Here is a 25,425-nt window from a genome sequence, read left to right as displayed (position 1 = left end):
CAATATCATTCACTACCCAATCAAATGATCAAAGGTCAATCATAAGCTTAAATGATCAGCAACTCATCCACTACCCAATCATCGGATCAAAGGTCAATTATCATCTACATCTAGTCAACAGTAAAATCATCTTTCAAGTCAACTTACAAGAATCAACCTTTAAGGTATACTACTTGAATCATCTATTCAAATCCACTACTTTTTTTTTTATGATAAATCCACTACTTCTATCATCTAGTTCTCAAACGTCAATATCTCAAATTTCCAAAGGAGTTGAAAGTATTTTGATGAAGAGTGGGACAGAAAGATTTGAAGCAGTGACATAATGATAATATAAAGAAGCAACCTTTATACCACCAAAAAAATATAATTTCATGCTATAACCACCGCAATACCTATCACAATAATAGTGGCCGCAACCTTAGCCACAATATATAAACATGTTATAGTGGAGAAGTCAATACTATTGATTTGATTAGGGTTCTACGATGAACCCCTAACCTAACCTAACTATTCACAAAATAAATTCACATAAGACTATATGTAAAATATTAAACTCGTAACACACTGTATAAAAAAGAAATAAACTTGTATGACCTTGATGAATTAACTTTTTATTGCTACCAATCAATGAGATTAAGCTAAAGCAGCCACAGGGCAACTCTCCTTTGGCAAGTTATTGGCATTGAACTCTTTTACTTGCCACGAGAGAGACGCCCTATTGTTGATTTGCTTATTGATGGACTTTTCAACCTGAATTGTGTCATTGGTTTGTGAGAATTTAGAAACTTTTATAGCAAACAAGATGGCATATACTTGAGGGTTATGCCGTGGATATCCAAAAACAGTTGTTTTCATTGGCATATTTTTGAAATATGCTCATTAATTGGTTTATTCCTAATAGCCAAGGATCACAACTCAGTAAGCATTTTTGGTCCATACTCCCAATTCTTGCACTTTAAAGAAGTGGAAAAAATAAGTTGTGAATAAAATCAGAGTATGTTTTTATCATATCTAAAGAGAGAATCTATATTGCTTTGAGAGAATGACTTCATTTTTCTAATACAGTTGAAACAAAGTATACTAAATGAGGCAAACATTGTGGTGGAAATTTGATTCTACTAATTTCAAACAAAGACACAAAAGAGAAGAACTTTTTAGTGTGCTTAAAGTATTAGAACTTTTATCAAGGGTCGTATTTGGAAACGAATAAATGCATGGAGGGGACGAGCATTATCGAAGGCAGGAAAGGAAGTTATGATCAAATCTGTGTTGCAATCTATTCCAGCATACATAATGAGTATTTATCTTTTGCCGACTTCAATTATAGATGATATTGAAAAGATGATCAATGCGTTTTGGTGGGGAGGAAGGAGTAACAACCGAAGGATTAAATGGGTGGCATGGGAACGTGTGGCAAGAATTTGGCGGAATGGGATTTCGAAATTTCAAAGCTTTTAATCTCGCTATGGTAGCTAAGCAAGGATGGAGCTTTCTGTCTAAACCTGAATCGCTGGTTGCTAGAGTCTTTGATGAATTTCGATCCATGAAACAACTCTTGAATCCTTGAATTTCTCAAATTCAGTTGATCTTCAGCTTCTGGTGAAATGACTTCTGATGAGGCAGCTTCTGATGATGTTGCTTCAGATGACGTGGCGCTTCGGGACTTCTGGTCTTCAGGAGCACTAGTCTTCAGGAGCACTATTTCGTCAGGAGCGCTTTTTATCTTTAGGAGCATATTGCCTTCAGGAGCGTCTAAGCTTCAATTTTGTTGATTCCTTTTGCTCTTTATTTGTTCTTCAGTACCAATTAATGATGTAAAAAATTTAAATATGGTCCTGTACACTTGAACAAATATTAGCTAGTCCAATTTACAATTTGTAATACCTTGTTATCATCAAAACTCTTTAAGGTTCATTGTTAAACACATTTTGTTCCAACAATCTCCCCTTTTTTGATGATGACAAACAATAGTATTTAAAATTGATCAATTGTTGTTAATCTAATTAACGAGTTGACTTTTGGGGTTCTGAGGTTTGTAAGCTCTAACTCCCCCTGAGTCTGATAGTCTTTAAGGTGAGGTTTGTAAGCTCCCCCTAAGTTCTATCCAGGTTAATTAAATTCATTTTACGCACAATAAAAATATCAGAGCTTAAAATTGAAAGAATTATCTTATAGATAAGAAGAATGGTTCAATTAATTTTATTTGAAATTTTGATACTCCCCCTTTTTGATACACCCTTTTTTAGGTAAAACACAAAGAAGTTTTTCAAAAAATTTCAAATATTATTAATGGGGCTCAGAGCCTTTAAATACTATCACATATACTCCCCCTTTTGTCATTAACAAAAAGCAATAAACAGAAAGAAGAGATGAGAAAAACATAAAATAAAGGTTCAGAGCATTATATATAACCATATAATTAAGGCATATTAACCATCTTCTCAAAAGAAAATAAACTAATCAGAGCATATCAATCAATATAATTAGAGCAAAAACTAATACACACAAGATATAAACAGTTAATGATATTCAGAAGCGAAAAGAGTTCAGAAGCATATATAGTCAGAAGTGAAAACTAAGTCAGAAACAGAAAGAAAATCATATAAATCAGAAGCCTAAAGAGACAAAAACAAGCTAAAGGTGTGCAACTAAAGGTTTGGCTTATTTTGGCTCTCTAAAATCTTCTTCAGAATCTCTTGAGTTTCATTATATTTCTGATCCATCTCTGACTTGTTCTTTTCTTCCCTGATTCTAGCTTTCTCCATTCTAGCTTCAAGTCTCAACAACTTCAGATCCTGCTCTTGTAGCTTCTGCTCCAGCTCTTTATTCCTTTTCTTCAGCACCTTGTTTTCCTAAACTAGAGCCAGATCAGGTGCAGCATTCTTCAGATTGATCTTTGAAAGGAATGACAAGTCTAGATCCTTTGGATGAATGTAGTTGGGAAGAAAATCTTTAAGTTCTCTTCCTCTGATGCTTAGTGGATTCTTCATCCAAGTACCAAGGACTTCTATGTCATCAGAACTTTCTTCCACCCCATTTAGCCAATCTTCCGGCTTCTGCTTAGCTTGCTCATGAGCTTCTATGCAAGAATCATGTAGAGCTGAAATCATATTGATGACTCTCTCCTTAATCCTCCTCCATTGCTTCTGATAGCTGATTTTGTGACCCAAGTCACTTCTTCCTTCAATCAGTCTGTGAACTTCAGAAGTAATGTCTTCCCACACACCTTGCAATATGAGAGAATCCAGGAAAATGGTGGGTGGTGAAGGTTGTTCAGAAGGTTTAGGAGGGGCTATGGGGACAATGGCTAGGCTAGTTGTTGTTTGGCCATTTGTGGTTAAAGGCTGGCTGGTTGATGGTTCATCAATAACAGGGTCTATCACCATGTGAGAGGCATGATCATCTTGATCATCCTCAGAGTCTAAATCCATATCAGAGGTTAAAGATATACCATCATAGCGGGTTAATTGGATAGTTTGTACATGAAGGGAAACTGTGAAGGATTGGGTTGGCTCAGGAACAGGTTGTTCGAGAGCAAATTATTCAGGTTCAGGTTCAGGAACGTGTGGTTTGGGAATGGATTGTTCAGGAACAGAAGGTTCAGGAACGGTTGGTTTAGGAACAGAAGTTGGTTGTTGTGGGGATGAAGTGGTCTTTTCTGGTTCTGGTTGTTGTTCTTGGGGGCTTTCTGAAATGTCCTTTTCAGAAGCAGATGCTTCAGGAGCCATTTCAGAGGTTGTTTGTGAGTTTGACTCAACATTATTAGGTACAATCATGTTGAGGGGTTGAATGTTAAGAGGTTGAGGGCGATGGAGGTGAATTCTATCAATAACTTGGTTTCTTCTCTCAACAATTTCTTCTAACTTTTGATTAATTATATGACCAACTGGCTCATAAGAGCTTGTCTGAGAGGGCTTTTGTGGGTTTTGGTTGATGTTGACTGGCCTTTTATTAGTTTAGGATAGCGGTGACCTAGGGGTTTATCATCATCAGAATCAGAAGATGATGATGAGGTTTCTAGAGAGATAGATGAGGAGTTGCTGGATATCTCATGTATTACAGGTTCAGTGTGAGAAGGAACATTACCTGTTGTAGACGCTTCTGAGCACTCAGTAGTTCTCTTCTGATCATATTCAGCAGTACCATAAGTTATCAGCAAATGTGAAGCTTCTGACATTACAGTCCCTTTTAGTTCAGAAGCAATCTCCAAAACTTTTCTAACAGCTTCAACAACACCAGATGCAGCAGTAGCAGTTTCTGCTTCCTTAATAACATGAGGAAAATCCTTGGTTCTCCTTACTGTTGGCTTCCTCTTCTTCTTTGGTATTGCAGGTAGAATAGGAGCAATACCCACGTTCAGGACCAAACTTGAATCCATGTCTTCAACAACTTCTTCAATTGATGGTACTGAGGAACCACCAATCTTGAGCTTGTCAGAAGCAACTTTTGCTTTCTTTACAGATTTTTCAACTTCCAGGTATTCTTCTGCAGTCAACTTCCTCTTTGATTTTTTGCCTTTTGCTCATGGCAGAGCACCGCCATACATTTCTTCAGGCACATCCTCCAACTTGATGACCTGATTAGTTGTTTCAAAGTGATCCTTAATGTAATACATCTGCACATCAAGAGGATCCTTCTTGCAGATGGGTGGAAAGTCCTTCATAAGATCAGACTTGACATTGGATTTACTTAAGTTAGTTTCAAGCTTGGTGACATTACTGATCAGCTTCATATTCTTGAGTGTTTGAGCATTTATGAACTTCCCAGTCTTAGTGTCAAGCAGCTTATCAGTGAAGGCTTCAACACTACTTAATCTGTCTAAAACTCCTCCTTGATAGAAGATTTCTGATAAAAGTCTTCCATAGGGTACCCAGAGTCTATCTTGCAACTGACTCTTTTTCAGACAATCAATCAAATACTTGAACATGTATTTGGGCACATTCACCTTTTCCTTCTTAATGAAGTGCTGGAGAAAAACTTTCTGTGCCATAGTAGGTTTATTACTTCCACCACAAGGAAGCAGATTCTCATTTTGAATCTTTAGAAGCAGCTTCCTTTCCATGTCTAAATCAGCATACTTTCCTGCCCGCTTGGAATCGTACATAGCCAGGTTAACCTTTTCTTTCAGAGGCGTTCTTCAGAACTTGAGATTTCAATTCCTGAATATTTCCCAAAAGCTTCTACACCAAGTTCAGCTTCTATCTGCCATTCAGCAATGATAACTGGAATTCCACAGATGCTTGACCTGATCTGTGTGCACGTAAATGGTTCAAGTCCCATTTCTTTTCTTGTCTTTCCCTCTAGACTTGGATAAAGCAAAACCATTTTCCTTTCTTCAGCTATAGACGCAGCTCTGTCATAAATTTTTTCTCTCACCCAGATGTGCCTAACCAGGGCTTCGTATGTTGGTCCATTCAACATATTGAAGTATTGCATAAGTCCTTGTTTTTCATAGTAACTTCTGATCCAGCAATCATGAAAGGCTAGAGAAGCAAAATCTACCAGATTTTCTATTTGTACCAATAACTCCCATTCTTCTAGTTTCATGTTTCTTCCTCTGAACTCATAGGCAGGGGCTACTTGTGTCGCAAATTCTGGATTGTTCTGGTGTGAGCTTGATGATGCCATTGATGAAGATTGAAGAAGATTGAAGGTTCTAGGGTTTTTGCGCTTACTTCGCAAGAGGTTTGAAAGCAAATGTGTTTGTTGTGAAGTGAGTAGTGTGTGAATTGACAAAGTGTTAAAAGTAAAACGATTGCAATTCAAAAGAGACAAACAAACATAACATTAATGACATTGGGGGCGCGTGAAAGTACTTTTCAAAGCTATTAAATCATCATTGCCCTTTTAAGTTATACACCAATACAGATAAGCCACGTCAGAAGTTCTCAGAGTAACTGCCAAGTTAGTGGGCTAGGAGTTACCAAATAAAGTAACTCCCAACGTTTCCACTAACTCAACTATTCAGGAGCATAAAATCCAACTTCTAAACTTCAGATGCTGACATCATCATCAGAAGCGAGTTTTCCTAAAACCTCAATAAAGAGCTTCTGATGGACCACTGCTTCTGAACTGACTTCCGAACCTAAAATTCCATTCAGGAGCAAGCAAGCTTTAATCAGACACGTAGTGCATGTTCAAATTTTTCTTTATAAAATCAAATCTTTCAACAGCTAAAGGCTTAGTAAATATATCAGCCCATTGATTCTCCGTATCAATGAATTGTATATTTAAAATTCCTTTTTGAACATAATCTCTGATAAAATGGTGTTTGATTTCAATATGCTTAGCTCTTGAATGCAAAATTGGATTTTTAGACAAACAAATAGCAGCAGTATTATCATAAAAGATGGGAATACTATTAGCAATTATCTGATAGTCATCCAACTGATGTTTCATCCAAAGTAGTTGTGTACAACAACTTGCAGCTGAAATGTATTCTGCTTCTGCTGTAGACATAACAATAGTTGTTTGTCTTTTGCTAGCCCAGGATATAAGATTATCACCCAGAAATTGACAATTGCCACTGGTTGACTTTCTTTCAATCCTATCACCAGCATAATCAGCATCACAGAATCCAATTAGCTTATAATCTAAGGATTTCCTATAAAGGAGTCCAAGATTAGTTGTTCCTTTCAAATACCTGAAGATTCTCTTGACAGCAGTCATATGAGATTCTCTAGGATCTGATTGGAATCTTGCACACAAGCATACACTGAATAAAATATCTGGCCTAGATGCAGTGAGGTATAACAAAGAACCAATCATACCTCTGTACAACTTCTGATCTACTTTAGCTCCTTCATCTTCTTTGCTTAAGGTGCACGTAGGATGCATTGGAGTGTTCATCACTTTATAATCTTCAAGCTTGAACTTCTTCAGAAGCTCCTTTGTATACTTTGATTGATGAACATAAACTCCATCTTTGCATTGATTGATTTGAATGCCAAGGAAGAACTTCAGCTCTCCCATCATGCTCATTTCAAATTCATCCTGCATTACCTTAGAAAATTCCTTGCAAAGAGATGCATTAGTAGAACCAAATATTATATCATCAACATATATTTGCACAACAAGAATATCTTTCTCAAGGATCCTTTTGAAGAGTGTTGTATCAACCTGTCCTATTTTAAAATCATTTTTGATTAAGAAATTACTTAGTCTATCATACCAAGCTCTGGGAGCTAGTTTCAAGCCATATAGTGATTTCTTCAGTTTAAAAACATGGTCAGGATGTTTAATATCCTCAAATCCAGGAGGTTGCTTGACATACACTTCTTCTTCTATGACACCATTAAGAAGTGCACTCTTGACATCCATCTGATATAATATTATGCCATATGATTAACTGCATAGGAAAGAAGTAACCTGATTGCTTCCAATCTTGCAACTGGAGCAAATGTTTCAGTATAGTCAATGCCTTCTTGTTGACTATAACCTTGTGCAACAAGCCTTTGCTTTGTTTCTTGTTACTTCTCCTTGCTCATTCAACTTGTTTCTGAATACCCATTTTGTTCCAATAATGTTCTTGTGCTGAGGTTTGGGTACCAGATCCCACACATCATTTCTTTAAAATTGATTCAACTCTTCTTGCATGGCTAAGATCCATCCATCATCTGAAAGTGCTTCATCAACTGTTGTAGGTTCAATCATTGAAATCAGTCCAATCAAAGACTCTTCTTGTCTGAAATATGATCTTGTTCTCCTTGGACTATTTTTGTTTCCAATGATTAGCTCCTCAGGATGTGAAGACTTGTGCTTGAATGTGTTTCTGGGAGGATCTGCTTGATGTGAGCCATCTTGTGCTTCATCAGAAGCAACTTCATCTTGCGCTTCTTATGTGGGTTCAGCTTCTGGACTTTGTTCATATTCAGCTATCTGATCAGGTTCTGGAGTAACTTCAAGAACCTGTATCTCTGCAAAACTTTCACCTTGCTTTGAAGTTTTATCTTCAAGCTCTTTGTCATCAAATTTAACGTGCATAGATTCTTCAACACAAAGTATTTCTGAATTATACACTCTGTATGCCTTTGACCTTTCAGAGTAACCTAAAAAGATTCCTCTTTGGGCCTTGGCATCAAATTTCTTTAGGTAGAGCTTGTTATTCAGAATGTAACATGTACATCCAAATTGATGAAAGTAAGAGATATTGGGTTTCCTTCCTTTAAAGAGTTCATATGCTATTTTCTCCAAAATAGATCTGATATAGATCCTGTTCTGGACATAACATGCCGTATTCACTCCTTTTGCCCAAAAATGTTTTGGTAAATTGTTTTCATGGATCATGGTTCTGGCCATTTCTTGTAAAATTCTATTCTTTCTCTATACAACCCCATTTTGTTATGGAGTTCTAGGAGAAGAGAATTCATGGACAATTCCATGTTTTTTACAAAAAGCTTCAAATGGCTCATTTTCAAACTCTCCACCATGATCACTTCTGACTTTCAAAATCTTTGATTCTTTTTCAGATTGAATTTGAGTGCAGAAACAACTGAATACATCACAAGCAACATCTTTACACTTTAAGAATTTCACCCAAGTCCATCTGCTATAATCATCAACAATGACTAATCCATATTTACTTCCATATAAGGATGCAGTACTGACTGGTCCAAATAAATCAATATGGAGTAGTTCTAAGGGTTTGGAGGTTGAAACAATGTCTTCGGTTTTAAAAGATGATTTCATAATTTTCCCTCTCTGACATGCACCACAGAGTGCATCTGAATGATAGTCAATGTCTGGTAGCCCTTTGACAAGTTGTAACTTACTAAGCTTAGAGATTAACCTCCAATTAGCATGTATCAACCTTCTGTGCCACATCCATTTCTTATCATTCACTGATAGAAGGCAAATAACCTTCTGATCAGCCGGTTCAGAAAAATTGATTTTGTAGACATTATCAACTATCTTTCCCTTGAACACAATGGATTTGTCTTCCTTGTTGATTACAGTACAGTTGGTTTTCTCAAAAAGCACATCATAATCATTATCACAAAATTGACTAATGCTCAAAAGGTTATGTTCAAGACCATCTACCAACCATACATTATTAATTGAGGCAGAGGAATTACCAATAGTTCCTGTACATATGATCTTGCCAGACTGGTTGCCTCCAAATTTCACACTTCCTCCTTCCTTCATTGTTAGACTGAGGAAACGGAACTTCTCTCCTGTCATGTGTCTTGAGCAACCACTGTCTAGGTACCATGATCTTTGCTTTGGAGCTGCTCTTAGACATACCTGCATCATTGACATTTTCAGATTTAGGTACCCATTGTCCTATGGGTCCTAGAAGGTTAGTACTTGAGGCTTTACTCTTCACTTCTTGTACCTTGTGTTGTGAGTTGGGTTGCTTCTGATTAACCATCACCTTAGGTTTTGGTACTTCAGAAGCAGTAACTATCTTCTTCTAAAACTTAGACTTCAGAACCTCAGATTTTGGTTTCACCAGACTTTGAGGAACAGGTTCTGATCTCTTCAGGATCCGATCTTTGAAGTCTTGGAATCAGATTTGATCATAGCCTTTGGCTTAGAGTTCTTTGGCTTTGAAGTAATCTTAGCCTTAGAGCTAGAAGCTTCAGGTTCTGATTGAACAACAGTTTCCAACTCAGCACCTTTAGGTACAAAAACTGTTTTCAGACCTTCCTTGATGCATTCACAACATGCTTTGAGACTGATTTCATTTGGTTTCCCTCCTGAAAAACCAATCCCTTTGCCATTGTTTCTGTAAATGCTATAAATCATAGAAGCCACTCTGCTTCTGTCAATGCCAGATATGATAAAATCTTCAAGAGCAATTTCATGATTGCTTAAAGGTTTTTCATTGCACTTTTCTTGTAGCTTCTGACATAAGAACCTGAGATGATCTTCATAAGTTTTACACATAAAGTCAAAGCCCCTAAGTCCTTGTTCAGAAGCTTTCAGATCCAATAGAGTTGATTTTTGCTGTTTTACCAAATCAACATATTTTTCTTTTAAATCCTTCAACTCATTGGTTCTTACTTCAAAATGTGTAAGAAGTTCTTTAAGTGACTCAACAAGTTCATCTATGGGAATTTTAGAATATACCTCGTTTTCATCTTCAGAATCTGATTCTGATCCAGCTTCTGAAGTTGCTGTAGCTACTAACCCAACATTTGTCTTTGCTCCTTCATCAGCTTCCTCTTTATCAAATCCAGATTCACTTCCTAAATCATCTCAGGTTGCCATTAAACTCTGCTCAATCTGCTTCTTGAATTTGCTTGGTTTGAAAGTTGATTTCTTTGACTTGTCCTTTGACTTCTCCTTCTGAAGATCAGGGCATTCAGCAATGAAGTGTCCAGGCTTCTTACAGTTGAAGCATCCCTTCTGATCTTCTTTCCTTGAGCTTCTGGCATTCACCAATATTGTTAATATGTCAATAGTCCAATTTACAATTTTTAATACCTTGTTATCATCAAAACTCTTTAAGGTTCATTGTTAAACACATTTTGTTCCAACACTCATCATACTTCAACAAGCATTGAGAGGACGGCACTAGATGCATGGCAGCAATGGCAGGAGGTTCATAAACATCCCCCACAATTGGTTGTGCAACACATGCAGAATAGAGTGCAAGGTAATAGCTCGGTTTGGGAGAAACCACGCGAGACATGGTTGAAGTGCAATGTGGATGCCGCGTTCCATGACCGTAACCATATTACATCTTTTGCGTGTTGTATTAGAGATTCCCACGGGCAATTTATTCGGGCTCAAACGAAATGGCAGCGGGCAAATATGACAGTTTTGGAGGGGGATGCAGTAGCCTTACTCGAGGCTCTTCAATTTGCTGATGCGAACAGATGGGACCGGGTTGTCTTCGAGTCTGACTCATCTTCTCTAGTGCAAGTTCTATCGTCTCCGTGCCAGGGTGATTCGGAATTCTATGCTATTGTTTCTAGTATTATTTATCAGTTATCTTTACATTCCAACTCCGAGGTGAAATTTGTTAGGAGACAAGCGAACATGGTTGCTCATAGTTTAGCTAGGGCGGCCTGTTCTTGGGCTAGTCACCGTATTTTTTATTCTTATGCTTCTTGTATTGAACATTGAATGATTAATGATAATAGTTAACTTTGTTTCGGTCAAAAAAAAGTATTAGAACTTTTTAATTACAATACCGGTGTATCAAATTTTAATTCCTTGTGCCTCCTGTACTTTCTAAATAAGGAATATAAACATTGCTTATTATGTGCAATTTCTTTCATATTATGAATTGGTGATGACTTTTACCTTATGACATTCGATGTGGTCACTCAACAAGTTAATGAAATGGAGCATATTGTGATTCTATTTCAAAAAGCTAAACATGAAAAATAATAAAGAAAGAATCTTAATGAAAAATAAAAATTCAAGACAATATATGATATTTAGCTCTTTCAAGCATATGCCATTGTTATGAGAAAAGGGGAAGTAGTAGCATTCAAGAGAAGTATATCCAAAGCATAAAACCCTCGAGAATTAGCATATATAACTTGTTGGAAGTGTCATTCGATACTTGGCAAACTAGACACATTAGAGAGAACAAGAGTGGGAGATGGATTGCTATATTTTAGTAAGCAAATCAGTCATAGGGCATCACTCTATTGGCAAGTGATATGGTGATATTTCATTTGACTTGGAGGCTCTAAAAACTCACTTGCCAAAGGAGAGCTGCCATGTGAGTGTTTAGCTTAAACATTTGTTACTTTTTTCCTTCTCATGCATTGGAACAGTTTAAAGAGGTAATTTACGTTTACGAGTGTTTATCTTACATATATCATTTTGCTTGTTATGTATTTTTACTTCTCATTTGTTGTAAAGAGTTTTCTAACTTTAAATACAGACATGATTTTGTTAAGGATGTTATTTTTCATATATTTAGAGACCCACAAGAAGGCACCAGTGAACTTCTTAAGAGACCAACAAGAAGGAAGATCAAGACTTTGCTTAGCGGATGTTCTGATGTATATGGATATGAGGAAAACATGCATATCTGGACTTGAATTGGGTCTCCCCACTTGAGAGATTGGAGATTGGGGCTTTTATTGTCAGAAATGCATTTGCTTCAAGCAAAGTGACCAACATACTTTTATGAGTATTACTTTTCCCACCCTATGGCCTTCTCGCGCGCCCTGCAAAAATTCCAAAAATACCCCTGGTCCGGATTACATTTTTCGAACCAGATTGTTAGTGTTTCCGGAACATAAACTCCGGACAAATACGGTATTCATATTTTGTGTCTTTCTTTGATGTCAAGGGTCTCTGTTGACCGTTATATGAACCCCACACAAGCTGCAATGCAATTGCAGGGTTCATAGGAACGGTCAACAATGACCATGACACCACAAACACTCCTAAAAGCTACCTAAAAAACTTAAATTTTTTGAAGAAATGTAAGAAAGGATGTGAAGAAGAATGAAGGAAAATGTTGAAGATCCAAGCCTTTTTATAGCCTAAAACAAGTACTAGGTGATTTGTAAGTCAAAGAAAACGTGTTTTTCATTCAAAACCGTCCAAAAAACGCTTTAAAACTCAACTAACCGGCCAAACCTTTTGGTGAAACGTCACTGGCCAAGTTGTTACTGAGTGCTTCCGGATTATATAATCCGAAATGCATGCAGTATTTCCGGATTATATAGTCCGAATGGCACCAGAATAACATAAATAATGAATCTTTTGGGAAGGTGGTTCGAAGAGGAGCTTTTGAACTCGATCTTGTCGGCCTGCCAACTGACATGTTACGATCGGCAGGCCGACATGATCGAGTTCATAAGAACCTTTTCTTTGGAGTTAGATCTGCAACACAATGAAGAAAGGCAAGGTATTTTCAAGAGGATTTCTTTGAGTTAGATCCTGCTGCCTTGCCAAATGACATATTCATCTGGCAGGCAGTAAGATCTAACTCATAGAAACCTCTTGAACGTTTTTCACCTTTCCACATCAACAATGCAATCAAATCATAGTTTTCATAACAATAAATACCAAACTTTTTTTTTAAATCTAGAAGGACTATCTATATATTTTTGACAGCATGCTCAGGATCTTCATAATGCCGTCAAATAGAGAGCTAACTCATCCATTCGCGACATCATTAGAAAGATCCTGAGCTTGATGACAAAAATTTGCATGGTTTGCTTTGGTGTGTTTGTGTGTTTTGCTAGTATTGAAGATAAAAACCGGAGAGGATGTATTTATAGAGGTCCTTGGATGTTTTGGACCACATAAAATCTTAGTGCAATGTGGTCAATACAAAAGAATCCTATGCTGAAGAGTTCCGGATTACGTTCTCCGGAATGCACTGACGCCCTATGTATTTCCGGATTGTGTAATCCGAAAAGAATATATTGGGTTATATTTTATCGATTAAATGAAATTAAAACAATAAAAACATAACTAACACGCAATAAAAGAAGCAATTAAAACATAAAGCAACGACTTAATTCAACAACACATAACTAACACGCAATTAAAACAACATAAAACACATGGTTAATTAAAACATAACACATTATCACGGATCATCTAAACTAACTTCTTCCTCCTCTGGTCCCTCCAGCAGAGCCCTGATCTCTTTGTAATTCCTGGGCCGGTGCAAACTTTTCAAGATTTGTTCAGCAGATCTAACCAACGAAGCGTCCAACTCAATCGGTCCTCTAGCGCTGTGCTGACCAAAGACAGAGAACATGGTTCTCACGTCGTCATCGTTTGTGAGCTTCATCCGGCTGAAGCGTAGAGATCCGGCTGAGTCGGACAATGGACATCGATATTCAACACCGACCACCCTCCTCGTGTCTCTGCGGTTGAGTTGACGGTTGATTTGATCCAGCTCATCTTTCAGCCCGGATAGGGTGACATCGTCGCGAATCCTAAACAGATGGGGTGGTGTTCCACCATTGTAGTAGACTGCCGCTAGCTTGGTGTTCGGATCAAAGCCAGGGAATTCCATTTTTTTTTTCTGGTGTAGTTTACTTGTAATGAAAACAGGGACCCCTATTTATAGAGGTATTTGGCCGTTGCGGACCACAAAAATTGTAGGTACAATGCAGGCCACACAGAAGAATCCAATGCTGAAGCAATCCGGATTATACAATCCGAACCAACCCTCACCATACACAACGTCCCAAGTTTCACTTTGGGACACCCCATTATCGTCTTTTTCCGGAATACGTTATCCGGAATGCATGTGTAATCCGGATTATATATTCTGGACTGCAGCAGAAGCTTTAGGCCGGTGGTCTGCACCACAAAGAAAACGTTTTTCAAACGTTTTGGGCGGTGGTCAAGTGTAAAAACACGTTTTTTGACCGGCATTGATGGCCTCCCACACGTTTTTTAACCCCCTCCCCTATAAATATGGTTCATTTTCTCAAAAAATTTCACACCTTCTTCTTTCTTCTCTTCTCCTCTTCTACAACGATGTGTTTCCATCGTTGGCCTTTCATAGAAAGAGGCCTCTTTGGAAAAGCATCAGGGGTCATATGATCGGTCAATAGGGTGGGGGTCAGTTTGAATCTGAGGTTGGTTTGCCTGGGTGTCATGTTGACCATCATGGTCTCTTGTTCCCTAGAGGCACCTGTGCCCCCTCTGTCTCCCCACCAACAAATTTTCTTCTTCACCGCCATCTTCTTTCCTCCCACCCTCTTTCCTCTCCATCAGTGGCTGGAGTTAGAGCTGGAGCCACTGCTATAACTTATGTAATAGGATAGTATTAGAAATAGATTTAGGATATTATGTAATAAGCTTAAAAAACTTGAAAGCTTGAAAATTATTGTAATGTATTGTTTATATATTAATAAAATGAATTTTTTTTTTTATGTTTTTGTCTTTTTCTTTATGTTTTTTAGTTTATTTCCATTTTCTATTACGAATTGTAGACCTTACAACTGCAAAAGTTCTAATAAAACACTATTCCGGATTATATAATCCGGAAACATCTGCAAATTTCTAACAATGCAATCCGGAAAACATAATCCGGACAAGGGGTAAAATTGGAAAAAAAAAATAGGGCGCGCGAGGAAAGGCATAGGGTGGGAAAAGTAATACTCTACTTTTATACCATTTGCGTTTGATTATTTTGACTTCTTAGCCCCAGAGGTTGTTGATCCTTTACAAAGAGTTCCAAAGATCAAATATAAACGTTGTATTTAAGAGGATAAATTTTGTCATGCAAAAAAGTTTAACAGAGTTTAACAGAACAGTTTGTTGTTCGATTGAGTTCGATTTCTGTATAGATTTTAATTTTTTTTTTTGTGGTGTCCGAGATTCGAACCCCGGACCTTACATATATTATGCATTATGCATTGTTCTTACCAACTGAGTCAAACTCACGGGGACTGTATAGATTTTAATTATGAATTGGAAATAGTATTTATAAACCTTATAAAAAAATAAAATTACAATTGCTTACTCGTCTAATTATCGTGCAGTTGTCATTTTCAAGGTTCGCATGTTTGCATAATGCGACTTAAACTTTTATCTTAGGTTGATCAACTAAATATTTCCTCCGTTCCTTTTTTTTTTGAGAGAGTTCCTCCGTTCCTATTTATAAAAAAAAGTTGACTTTTTAGATTCATTGTATAATTAATGTATACATTAATTATACAATGAATCTAGAAAGTCAATTTTTTCTTATAAATAGGACCGGTGGGAGTAAGTGATAATTTTCTATTACCTAAGTAAATGCCAAATTAGAATAGTAAAACAAATAATTTCACACATGTAATAGTGGTAAATTTAGTAGTATAAATACCACACTTTGGTTCATGTGAAAGCACACCATTTTTGAGAAATCAAAACATTCCATCCTACTTCATTCTCTCTTAATTTCCTTAGCTTGATAAATTCTAGTACTATATATATATTTTGAAGTATTATAATTAAAGTAGTAATTATATCAACTTATTAGTTCACTAATATCACAAAATAAGTATTTAAATATCTAAATCTTTAACAGTATTCTATTTTAGAAAATCAATTCTATCAAATGCAATTATCTCATTTTTTTTCTTCCCAATTGTTACATCTTAATCACACACTTAAGATCATATTTTATCTATAATTTTATATTTGTTCTCACATGTTTTATGATATAGATGTAACAATTATTTCATGTTTAACGGTGTAGATGTAAGAATTGAGAAAAATTGAGAGAATTTCATTTGTTAAATTGTATTCCTTCACTTTTTTATCAAGTACTTTAGTGGTTGAGTGTCCAAGGTTTGAACTTCAACCCGTAAATACTATAATGCATTTTTTTATCAACTGAGTTAAGTTCATGAGTCCTCTATTCCCTCACTTTTATTAGTTATATACCCCATCCGGTTACATTAATAAACAAAAAAAACTATTTTTTAAATGCATGGAATATATTATCGGCAATCATCGGCGACGCAATCATCGCAATCATCGCAATTATCGGCGACGCAATCAAAATTTCCCCCGTCGGAATCGCAACCCTAACTGGTATGTGCTCACTTGTTCATGGTTTGAGAACTCAGAGAAGAAAGAAAAAGAAACAAACGTTTCATTTCAGGAAGCTAGCAATGTGTTATTGTAAAGGTAACTATTGAGTAAACGTTTCGGTCTTTAGACTTGTAGAATAGGAATTGAGTTTTGAAAAAAATGGGCCAATTTTTTTTCTTTAGATGTAAACTCATAAAACTCGGTAAACTCGGTCAAGTTTACATGAGTTTACGGAGTGTTAAGTCGGTCAAACTCGTCAAATTTTTCAATTTTACCAGAAACCGAGTTTACCTCCGAGTTAACACGTTTTGGTACCTAAAAACGTTAACACTCGATTTGCGGAACATTGGTCACTTTGATATCTGAATGTGTAATGATTAGTCACAATAATCCCTCAATATATCAAAATTCAAAATTCTAAAACAGTCTCAGGTTGTGCACTTTGTTTGTCAAAATAGTCTCTGACGTTAACATAATCTCTCAATGCTCACAATAACTCTTTTCATATATACAAGGACTGGAATGACAATAAGTAAATACTTATAAAAATTGATATGACAATAAGTAAATATATTGAATATATAACAATATTAATGAAACATTTCAACATTAATGACTATTTTGACTAACGAAGTACACAATCAGAAACTATTTTAAAATTTTGATACATTGAAGGAAATTGTGGTTGACCAATGTCACCAATCACAAAAAAAGAAATTACATGTGACATTGTGGTTGGTCAATGTCACCAATATCACCGACCACAATGTCATCAAAGTGCTACCCCACTCTATAGTCTATACGCATTCCGGACCAACATAACTATTACTCCAATAATTTTTGTATAGGTTTCCAATACCAGTGACGAAAACTGTACATTACACAGTCAAGACATCCTCCACCATTCGATTAATCTAACAGTCCACATTATTTCTTTCAATTTCACATTCTGAAACCCCAAAAACCAAAGTAGTCGTTTGTTTCACTCAAAGCATACGCGCAGTTCCTTCCATCTGATCTTCTCGGCTTCTCCGTTTCAGAGGTATAAATTATACTCTCTACTTTACACTTTCAAAATCTAAAATTTACAACATCATTTCTTACACCATCCACCAAAGCTTATAACTCAAATTTCATAACTATTCATCTTTTTAAATTGTATATGTTAACTTCAATCAAATTCTGTATTCCTGTTCATTCCAGAATAGTCTTGTTGAAGGCCTCTCGTCATATATCAATGGCGCCGTCGGAGTCATCCGTTGTGGCGGAGTACGCGAAGTCGAACCGTTCGACGTGTAAGAAATGCTCAGAAGCTATACAATCTAAAACCCTAAGATTGGGTTTGGTCACAAAGGACAAGAGTAGAGGCTTTGATGTTACTAAATGGCACCACCTAACTTGCTTCCCTGCACCCTCCTCTCATTCCTCAGTTGATAAAATTACCGGCTTTTCCTCTTTGAAGGTGATTTCCTTTCTTCTTTTGTAAGTGACTTACTTATTTAAACACTCGTGAGACTGTTTGGCATGTTCGTAAGCTGTTTTCAAGTTATTCTCATAAGCTCTCGTAGCCAGCTTATAACTTCTAAGAAAACAATCTAACTTTATTTTATCATTTATTGTAGAAATGAAATAGCTCACATTTAAGGGCTTATCATTATCATGAATGAAAATTAAGCTGTTTATCCAATCAAGGCCTTAGTCCTTTAAGTTTTTTTTTTTTTGTAACGTATTGGTTTTAAGTTTTAAAATTTCTGTACCATTACTCTCTTTTCATCAAACTCAATTAAAAATAGTTTATGTGGTTGTTCAATGATAAGTTGGTAGGTCCAATGAGAATGACCTTTCCAACTGTATTGGGCATGTTATAAAACAACTATCAATCAAGGTGGTGTCCATTGTTGGGGGTTCATAGGTGTATTATTCCGTATAGCTTTGAAACAAAATCGACTGATTTTGCTGATGAAATATTAATATGTGAATTTAGGTTTGAATTTGGAAAAAAGAAGAAAACATGCGTAACAGCGTAAGTATCATAGTAATTATGTTTGGTGTCATAAACACTTTTTGGACCTACCACCTCAATGTTAAGAGGTCACATAAGCACTTTTTAACAGAATTGGATGAAAAAAGGATAACAATGTAAACATATGACTTAAAAGACCAATTTATTACAATTTGTTTTTTTAAATAACTAACTTGTTACAAACATCTAACTTAAACGACCGCAAAAGATAAACAACAACAACCAAGCCTAATCCTACTAAGTGGGGTTGCTTACCCGAATCAAATTATGCCATGGTGTTCTGTCATAAACCCTAAAGGACCGCAAGAGATATTTGACCTTTATTTATTTATTGATGTATTTCCAGAGCGGTGACCAGGAAGCTCTCACAAAGTTATTTGCTGAACAGGAGGACAACTCTGAAGAGGTTAGAGCTCTATTTTCTCTGACTCAAATTTTAATATTTGCATTTTATGCCTTTAATCCACACATCTTGAATTTGAAGGTGAGTAGTTTAGTCAGTGCAATGTGCCACTTATATAAATATTAGTGTGACTGTTTCCCAATGAAACTTAGGTTATTTTTTTTTTCTTTCTATAAGCAACGTGAATATTATTATGAAGAGTACAAGGGATACTCAATTTGATTAGTTCAAAAATCACTTCTAATACACACTAGAGAATTGGTGCATCATTCGGCAAAACCAAAATGTAACCTTCCTGCCTTGTAACTTGTAAGTTGCAAACCAACTCCAAGATGCCAGTTTGATATGGTTTATTAAACCAAACCCATCAGATATACCATTCTGAAAATGATCTTGTTTCTATGAAGCCAAAGACAACAAACAGTAGACAGCCAAACAAAACTTAGGTTATAAGACACTCATTTGAAGGGGCGACCAAGAATGAAATGAATATGATCAAATTTAAGTCTGAATCAGAAGTAATTAAATCAAAATTTGATACTGTTCGCTAGCTAATGACATTTGAAATAGTCTATAGAGGAATATTGGTCAACAAAAAATTGCATAATCTCTCCAACTGCATCTGTGGCAAATTTGAACACATTTTGTATAATACTCCATCCATCCCAAGTGTGTAAAGGAAACATCTTCCTTGAACCTGAAGTTGAAATGTTTTTAGAAAAAGCATTACATTTATGCTTGGAAATGCTGTGACAACATTTTAAAGTTGAAAAGGAAATGCGTTTGAATGTTATTTTTTGTTATGGAAGTCTTGCTTGATATTCTCAACATGTATGTATCTGGAAAAGATGTTGGTTTATGTCGTTTGGTTTTCTGATGATCTTTTTCTCTTTGTTCTTCATGATTATTGCTTGCACTAACGAGCATTTGGCTGTATGTTACACTTCTTTTATGCCAGGCTAGTAAAACAACGAAAGACATACAAAATGAAGAGAAAGATGCTGAAGAAAGGGATTCAAAGAAAACAAAAGTAAGCACATGCACCGGTAAAGAGTTTTTGAATTACAAATTGTGTAGCTTGGGGAGAGAGATAGGTGGGTATGTAGTGAGGATCGAGGTCCTATGTAGGATCGGTCGGCCGGTGAAAGAACGTAAACACGAGGAACGTAACACGGTTCATAAGTAGGTTCGGTAGGTTTTTGATAGAGTTGAGAGAAATAAATAGAGAAAATAGAGGAAGAACAGAGGAACCAAGCAAAAAAAAAATAGAGAAAACAGAGGATATCATAGTTATACTGTATCATGCGGATATCATAGTTATATTGTTCAACCTTTTCTTTCACCCACATTAATTATCCACTCTCTCTAGCCTCCCCGTCCAAAACCAATGTTTACTTTTCTTTATCTCCCCTCTTCCTCTTATACTGTATCATGCGGATATCATAGCTATACTAATTCAACTTATCGGTTCAACATTTCGCCGAGGCATAAATATGCCCATGACAATACAATACATAATTCCCATCACGCAATCCAAACCAGTTCCCATTTTGCATTCCTAAATCTGAAGTAAAGTAACAATCGTTGTTTGAATCTCACAAAAACCCTCACATCTGCAAATAGCCTTTTTCGTTCCCAGGAAAACATGGAGTTTGAAAGAAAAAAAAAAAAAAAACAGAAAACAAAAGTTGTCATTGGGTGTGGGGCGTAGTAGTGATTCTAGAAAATGAAAAGCACGAAGCAAATAAAAAATACTTTTTCGATGACAGAGTCATAAGCTATGGAACTAGAGCAAGCGATATGTTGAGACGACGATGTGTATGTCAGAGAAATGTAAAGCATGAAGCAGATAAAAATAGATTCTTTGGATGACAGAGTCATAAGCCATGGAATTAGAGCAAGAGATATTTCGATACGACGATGTGTATGTTAGAGAGAAATGTCAGAATGAGTAATGAAGATAAGCATATATGAGGGAGATAGAGGCAAAGCGGTAACGGCAACTTGCAGTATAGCAGTGCCCAACACGGTAAAACAGGAAGAGAGAGAGGGTGACAGTGACGATGGGGAGAGGCAAAGAGAGATGAGGATGATGAGAAGCAAGAATCAATTTATGTTTTTAGTGATTAAGATGACATATGTTGTTTCTTCAAAAAAAAAAAAAAGATGACATATGGCAAAACATGTGGGTGCCAATATAATACACGAGTACATAACATGCCATGTCATCACTACCAACGATGTCAAATAACTTGACTGAAGGTAGCGACTAACTTGAAGGACATACCCCATTTTGAAAGATTTTTTAGTTTCGTTACATTTAGGGACTAACGTAACAATGTCTGCGACTTTCAGTCAGAGACTAAAATGAGTCGAATCCATCTGGAAAAGATGTATACAGTTAAACCAGAAGCCGTGTATTGTTTGGTTTGTTATTTTCCAATTTTTATTTTCTCCTTCAAATGGCGTATTGGTAATTATTTTTATCCCTAAAACCTAATTTGTTTTGTTATTCATATTTATTGCTTGCAGTTATCCACCTCTGATGTCAAAGCTGCGATTAATATCATCTTTTCAGTTTCTGATGTCAAGAGCACATACAAGGTGAGGTTATGGCTCCCTTTTTTTTTATTCTATTTGCTTACTTCACTGCTTCGATGTTAGATAATAAAAGCTTATCACATTTTTATGCTTATAATTTTGTTAACGTTACTGAAATTATTTATTATTTATTGATCCAGGATGCTACCCTTTTGCCTAAATGGAAGGCGTTCCAGACAGTCATTTTTCTTGAACGGGTGAGAATTTAAGAGTAGTAGCATTGGTGTGTGTGTGTGTGTGTGTTTTCAGCATGGTTGTACCGAAAGGGTGTAAACTATTCAGTTGAAAAATGGAGGAATGTACAAAAATTGCATACTTTTATGTATGGTTTACATGTTCCCCCTTGTTTATGCTTTGATAATTTGCAGGATAATGGTTTGGAAGATTCGAGTAAAATTGCTGCATTTGATTTTGATGGCTGTCTTGCAAAAACTGCTGTGAATAGGTATGTCTACATCTCAAGTCATAATTTTGTGATCATTAATTCTATTGGTTTGGTTGTAAATGGAAGTATTAAAGGTTTCTGGTGAGATTACGTGGTGCTAGCACGAACAAGTTTTTAGAATGGATGTATTTTATATCACCCTTTTGATTTGATATTATTATTATTATTATTATTATCGTACCGAAAGTTTCTGATTTTTGATAAAATTATCTTTTTCTTTCAGAGTAGGTCCAGATGCTTGGTCTCTCATGTATCCCTCAATTCCTGATAAATTGCAAAGCTTATACAACGATGGCTACAAGCTGGTGTGTCCCTTTTATCTGTAAAAGAAAGCTTATTCAGTTTTGGCTGATTATAGAAATTTATGTTAGAACTGGTATCTATGTAAATAGAAATTACTGAATTAATGTCAGGTTAATTGATTAAAATAACCAGAAAACATTGTTTCACTAGGACAGATACAAAAATAGGATGGCTAGTTAATAATGTAAGGTACAGAAGTTACACATAATACAGGAGTTAGAGAGCCTGCCTTCTCTCCCAACCACCCATAGAAACTTCAAAACAACCGAATACCCTCTGATTCCTTCTCCTATTCGTTTTATTCAATTACAACATAATTATGCACTAGGTTGGCTGGCCCATTTGGCCTCTACTACCCCTTACATAAACTTAATTAATACTCTTTCCTATTTAGCACAGTGGTGCTTCTAGTATGAAACTTACGATGTAGTATGCTATCTACTGTGGTTGTTGTTGTCTACTATAGGTAATTTTCACCAACGAATCCAATATTGATCGTTGGAAGAACAGCAGACAGAAAGCCGTGGACTCAAAAATTGGACGTCTAAATCAGTTTATTGAGGAAGTGAAGGTCCCAATTCAGGTGAGTTTGTTGGTAACATAAATGTAGCTTATGTTGTTTTCAACTATTAAACTATGAATGCAATGATATTTCGCCTGTCTTGGTTACCTTTTATCGCTTTTGGATCATCTTTTTGCAGTATAGTATAGTTCCACCTACGAAACTTATCTAAAATTCTAGGTTTAAGTTATTTTATTGTAACATATAAGGCCTTTACGGGTCCTACGATTCATGATGTTAATGTCCTTGACCTTTTCTTGAGTTTCCGTTTTGGTCCATTTAAAGAAAAGCTTATGTGGCCGCTATGAAGATGCTGTCTATTGCGGTGCTTACGTGGCAAGTCTAACAAGGCATTCAATATAAAAACCATTTTTTTTAAGCAACTTTTTATTGAACAAAAAAATAAAATAAAAACCAATTGATTAGGATTCTTCAAATCTATAATTTGGGATATCACCCAGCCATAATTAGGGGTTTCTTCAAACCCAGAATTGAAAATATTTAATCACTTTTCAGTAGGCTTTACAGAAAGTTTAAATTGAAAGTAGAGAAATAGAAAACAAAGTCAGAACCGCTACATTTCTTCATGCTATTACATGGCTGAAATAAAATCATGTTTGAAGATAGAATATATTTTTCTACCACTACAGATTCTGAGTTTGAAGAGTCAGGACTACTGGTTTGAAGAAGCCTAATCATCAATCTGGTTTTTTTAATATATAATTAATTAAAAATATGATTTTATTTTTTTTATTGAATGCATAGTTGCACTTTCCATCTAAGCATCTTAATCGACAAGTCAACATCGTATCGGTCAATATAAGTTATTTTTAACAAACCTAAATGAAAATTCGATGATCAACGGCGTGAACATCATGAAACTAAAAGACCGATATGGGAAAAAGAAACATAAAGGATCAATCTCGCACACAATAAAATAACTTAAAGGTCACAGGAGCAATTTTGTCCAAATTCTTTTGGTTATTTGGAAATTTGAAAGCTATTAGGTTTCTGCTCTTAAAGTTGTGTTCTTATTTTTCAGTTACCACTTAAAATAGATTAGGTTTAACATGGCTGTCAACTTCGTACCAGTATGCTGGAAAGCTGGCTTAATTGCAACAACTTTGGTTGTCGCCATTCATTGTAGCAACTGTATTTGAATCTGAGTTGAGTATCCAATTTTTATCTATACAGATTTTTATAGCTTGTGGGACAGGTAAGTCAGCCAAAGCTGGAACAAAGGGTAAGTCTGGCAAAGCTGGAACAGAAGTAGATGATCCTTTTCGGAAACCAAAACCAGGGATGTGGCAACTTATGGAGAAACACTTCAACTCCGGCATTACCATCGATATGGATCAGTTAGTTTTTCCTCTACTTGATAGCTCAATTGATGCTATATTTTGGATTCCTTTCTTAAATTTATTTAAAAATAATTTATTTAGAATAACATGGTATTTTATCCACAAAGGGTTTAACATGTTAAAACATGCATTTTCTGTGTTGTAGATCCTTTTATGTCGGTGATGCAGCTGGGAGAGAATCAGATCATAGTGATGTTGATCTTAAATTTGCAGAGGTAGTTAAAATATTTTATGACCAAGAAATAACTTATGATTTGAGCACCATTTAAGAAATAGTTGGTTCCTATCAGTAAGTCTTAAATTATTGTTAAGTGAGTAACATTATCAAATATCGGCTATGGCTGATTTCGGGTGTGGAATTTTTTACAGTCATCATGGCCAATTTTTGAAGGATGGTTCCGCCATGGCATAAAATAGATTTTTTTTTTCACCCGTGTCTGCATTTGATAACAATGATGAACAATGCATTAGTTTGAGCATATTTCTCTTTCTTTTTTGAGTCAACACATTTGTCTCTATCCATCTCTCTTTAAGTTCATGGGTGTATATTTCATCCAATTGTGGATATTGTTGTCTGGTGATGGCTCTGTGGGCCTCTCAGTTTGCTCAAAATCCCCTGTTGGATGGTAACTCTCATATTGTAACTCCTGATCAAGCTTATTTCAGAGGTTGAGCAATCCACAGGGTGCATAGAGCATTTTTCGTATTGTTTTAAGCGGCAGTTATACTTCTGAATAATATTTGACCTTTGATGTCATTAACATGTTAATTTTTATTTATCTTTGCAGGTTTATGTCTAATTAGTTTATTTATTTTCAATGGTTGCAGGCAAATGGTTTGAAATTTTATGTTCCTGAAGAGTACTTTGCCGCATGAGCATCTAATTTGGGCATTGTTTCATAGAAGGGCCTAGCTTTGTTTTGAAGGAACATTACCCCATGGCTTTTGTCTGTCAGTTGTCTAGATTTAGATAGATTAATTAACCTAGTGTTGTTGAAAAGTTTTTGAACAATTCCTTTTTGTTGCTACTTCAATTCTAAGATTCTATGGTTGAATTGCTTCTTTTACTTTGAAAATTGAAGTAATTTCACTCAATAGGTGTGGCGCAACTAACCTTGTGGATGGTCATGAAAGGGCAAATATTAGATTCTCTGTGTTCAGTTCCACCAAGTTCCACACACGATGTTCTGAAATATTGTCCGCTTTGAGTGTAAATCATTCACAGTTTTGTTCTTTATGAATGGTGCTTCATTGGGTTGA

At 35.9% G+C, this 25,425-nt stretch overlaps 3 protein-coding genes across 4 annotated transcripts; 1 reads left to right on the top strand and 2 right to left on the bottom strand.

The window, feature by feature from the left end:
• Positions 1-5,127: 5,127 nt before the first annotated feature.
• Positions 5,128-5,631, bottom strand: LOC146916507 (uncharacterized). The gene has a single exon (XM_085721658.1). The coding sequence runs from the start codon at positions 5,629-5,631 to the stop codon at positions 5,128-5,130; it is 504 nt and encodes a 167-aa protein (XP_085577784.1).
• A 7,201-nt stretch (positions 5,632-12,832) lies between these two features.
• Positions 12,833-13,951, bottom strand: LOC146916506 (uncharacterized). Its single transcript, XM_085721657.1, has 2 exons — positions 13,603-13,951; positions 12,833-12,936 (listed from the first exon to the last, which is right to left on the bottom strand). The coding sequence occupies exons 1-2, from the start codon at positions 13,949-13,951 to the stop codon at positions 12,833-12,835; spliced, it is 453 nt and encodes a 150-aa protein (XP_085577783.1).
• Positions 13,952-17,446: 3,495 nt separating this feature from the next.
• Positions 17,447-25,425, top strand: LOC146916505 (phosphoesterase). Of its 2 annotated transcripts, none has more exons than XM_085718581.1 (12): positions 17,447-17,509; positions 17,676-17,929; positions 18,837-18,896; positions 19,852-19,923; positions 21,426-21,497; positions 21,635-21,691; positions 21,863-21,939; positions 22,163-22,244; positions 22,709-22,825; positions 23,999-24,162; positions 24,311-24,380; positions 24,994-25,425. In XM_085718581.1, the coding sequence occupies exons 2-12, from the start codon at positions 17,705-17,707 to the stop codon at positions 25,039-25,041; spliced, it is 1,044 nt and encodes a 347-aa protein (XP_085574707.1). In that variant the 5' UTR covers positions 17,447-17,509; positions 17,676-17,704; the 3' UTR covers positions 25,042-25,425. The 2 variants fall into 2 exon arrangements, with proteins under 2 accessions (XP_085574707.1, XP_085574706.1); XM_085718580.1 differs by having other exon boundaries at positions 17,671-17,929.

The sequence above is a fragment of the Medicago sativa genome, chromosome 6 (assembly GCF_051527215.1).
Source record: "Medicago sativa cultivar Bolivia chromosome 6, Bolivia_mono, whole genome shotgun sequence".
NCBI classification, from domain to species: domain Eukaryota; kingdom Viridiplantae; phylum Streptophyta; class Magnoliopsida; order Fabales; family Fabaceae; genus Medicago; species Medicago sativa.
Note: the sequence above shows the minus strand (reverse complement) of the source record. Positions and strands in the feature narration are given on the sequence as shown.

Coding starts and splice junctions, on each gene's coding strand:
- LOC146916507 (XM_085721658.1), bottom strand. CDS start 5,631: ATGGCATCATCAAGCTCACACCAGAACAATCCAGAATTTGCGACACAA.
- LOC146916506 (XM_085721657.1), bottom strand. CDS start 13,951: ATGGAATTCCCTGGCTTTGATCCGAACACCAAGCTAGCGGCAGTCTAC. Junction 12,937..13,602: donor TGCTGAACAAATCTTGAAAA/GTTTGCACCGGC, acceptor TGATGTGGAAAG/GTGAAAAACGTTCAAGAGGT.
- LOC146916505 (XM_085718581.1), top strand. CDS start 17,705: ATGGCGCCGTCGGAGTCATCCGTTGTGGCGGAGTACGCGAAGTCGAAC. Junction 18,897..19,851: donor AGGAGGACAACTCTGAAGAG/GTTAGAGCTCTA, acceptor CTTTTATGCCAG/GCTAGTAAAACAACGAAAGA. Junction 22,826..23,998: donor AAGTGAAGGTCCCAATTCAG/GTGAGTTTGTTG, acceptor TTATCTATACAG/ATTTTTATAGCTTGTGGGAC.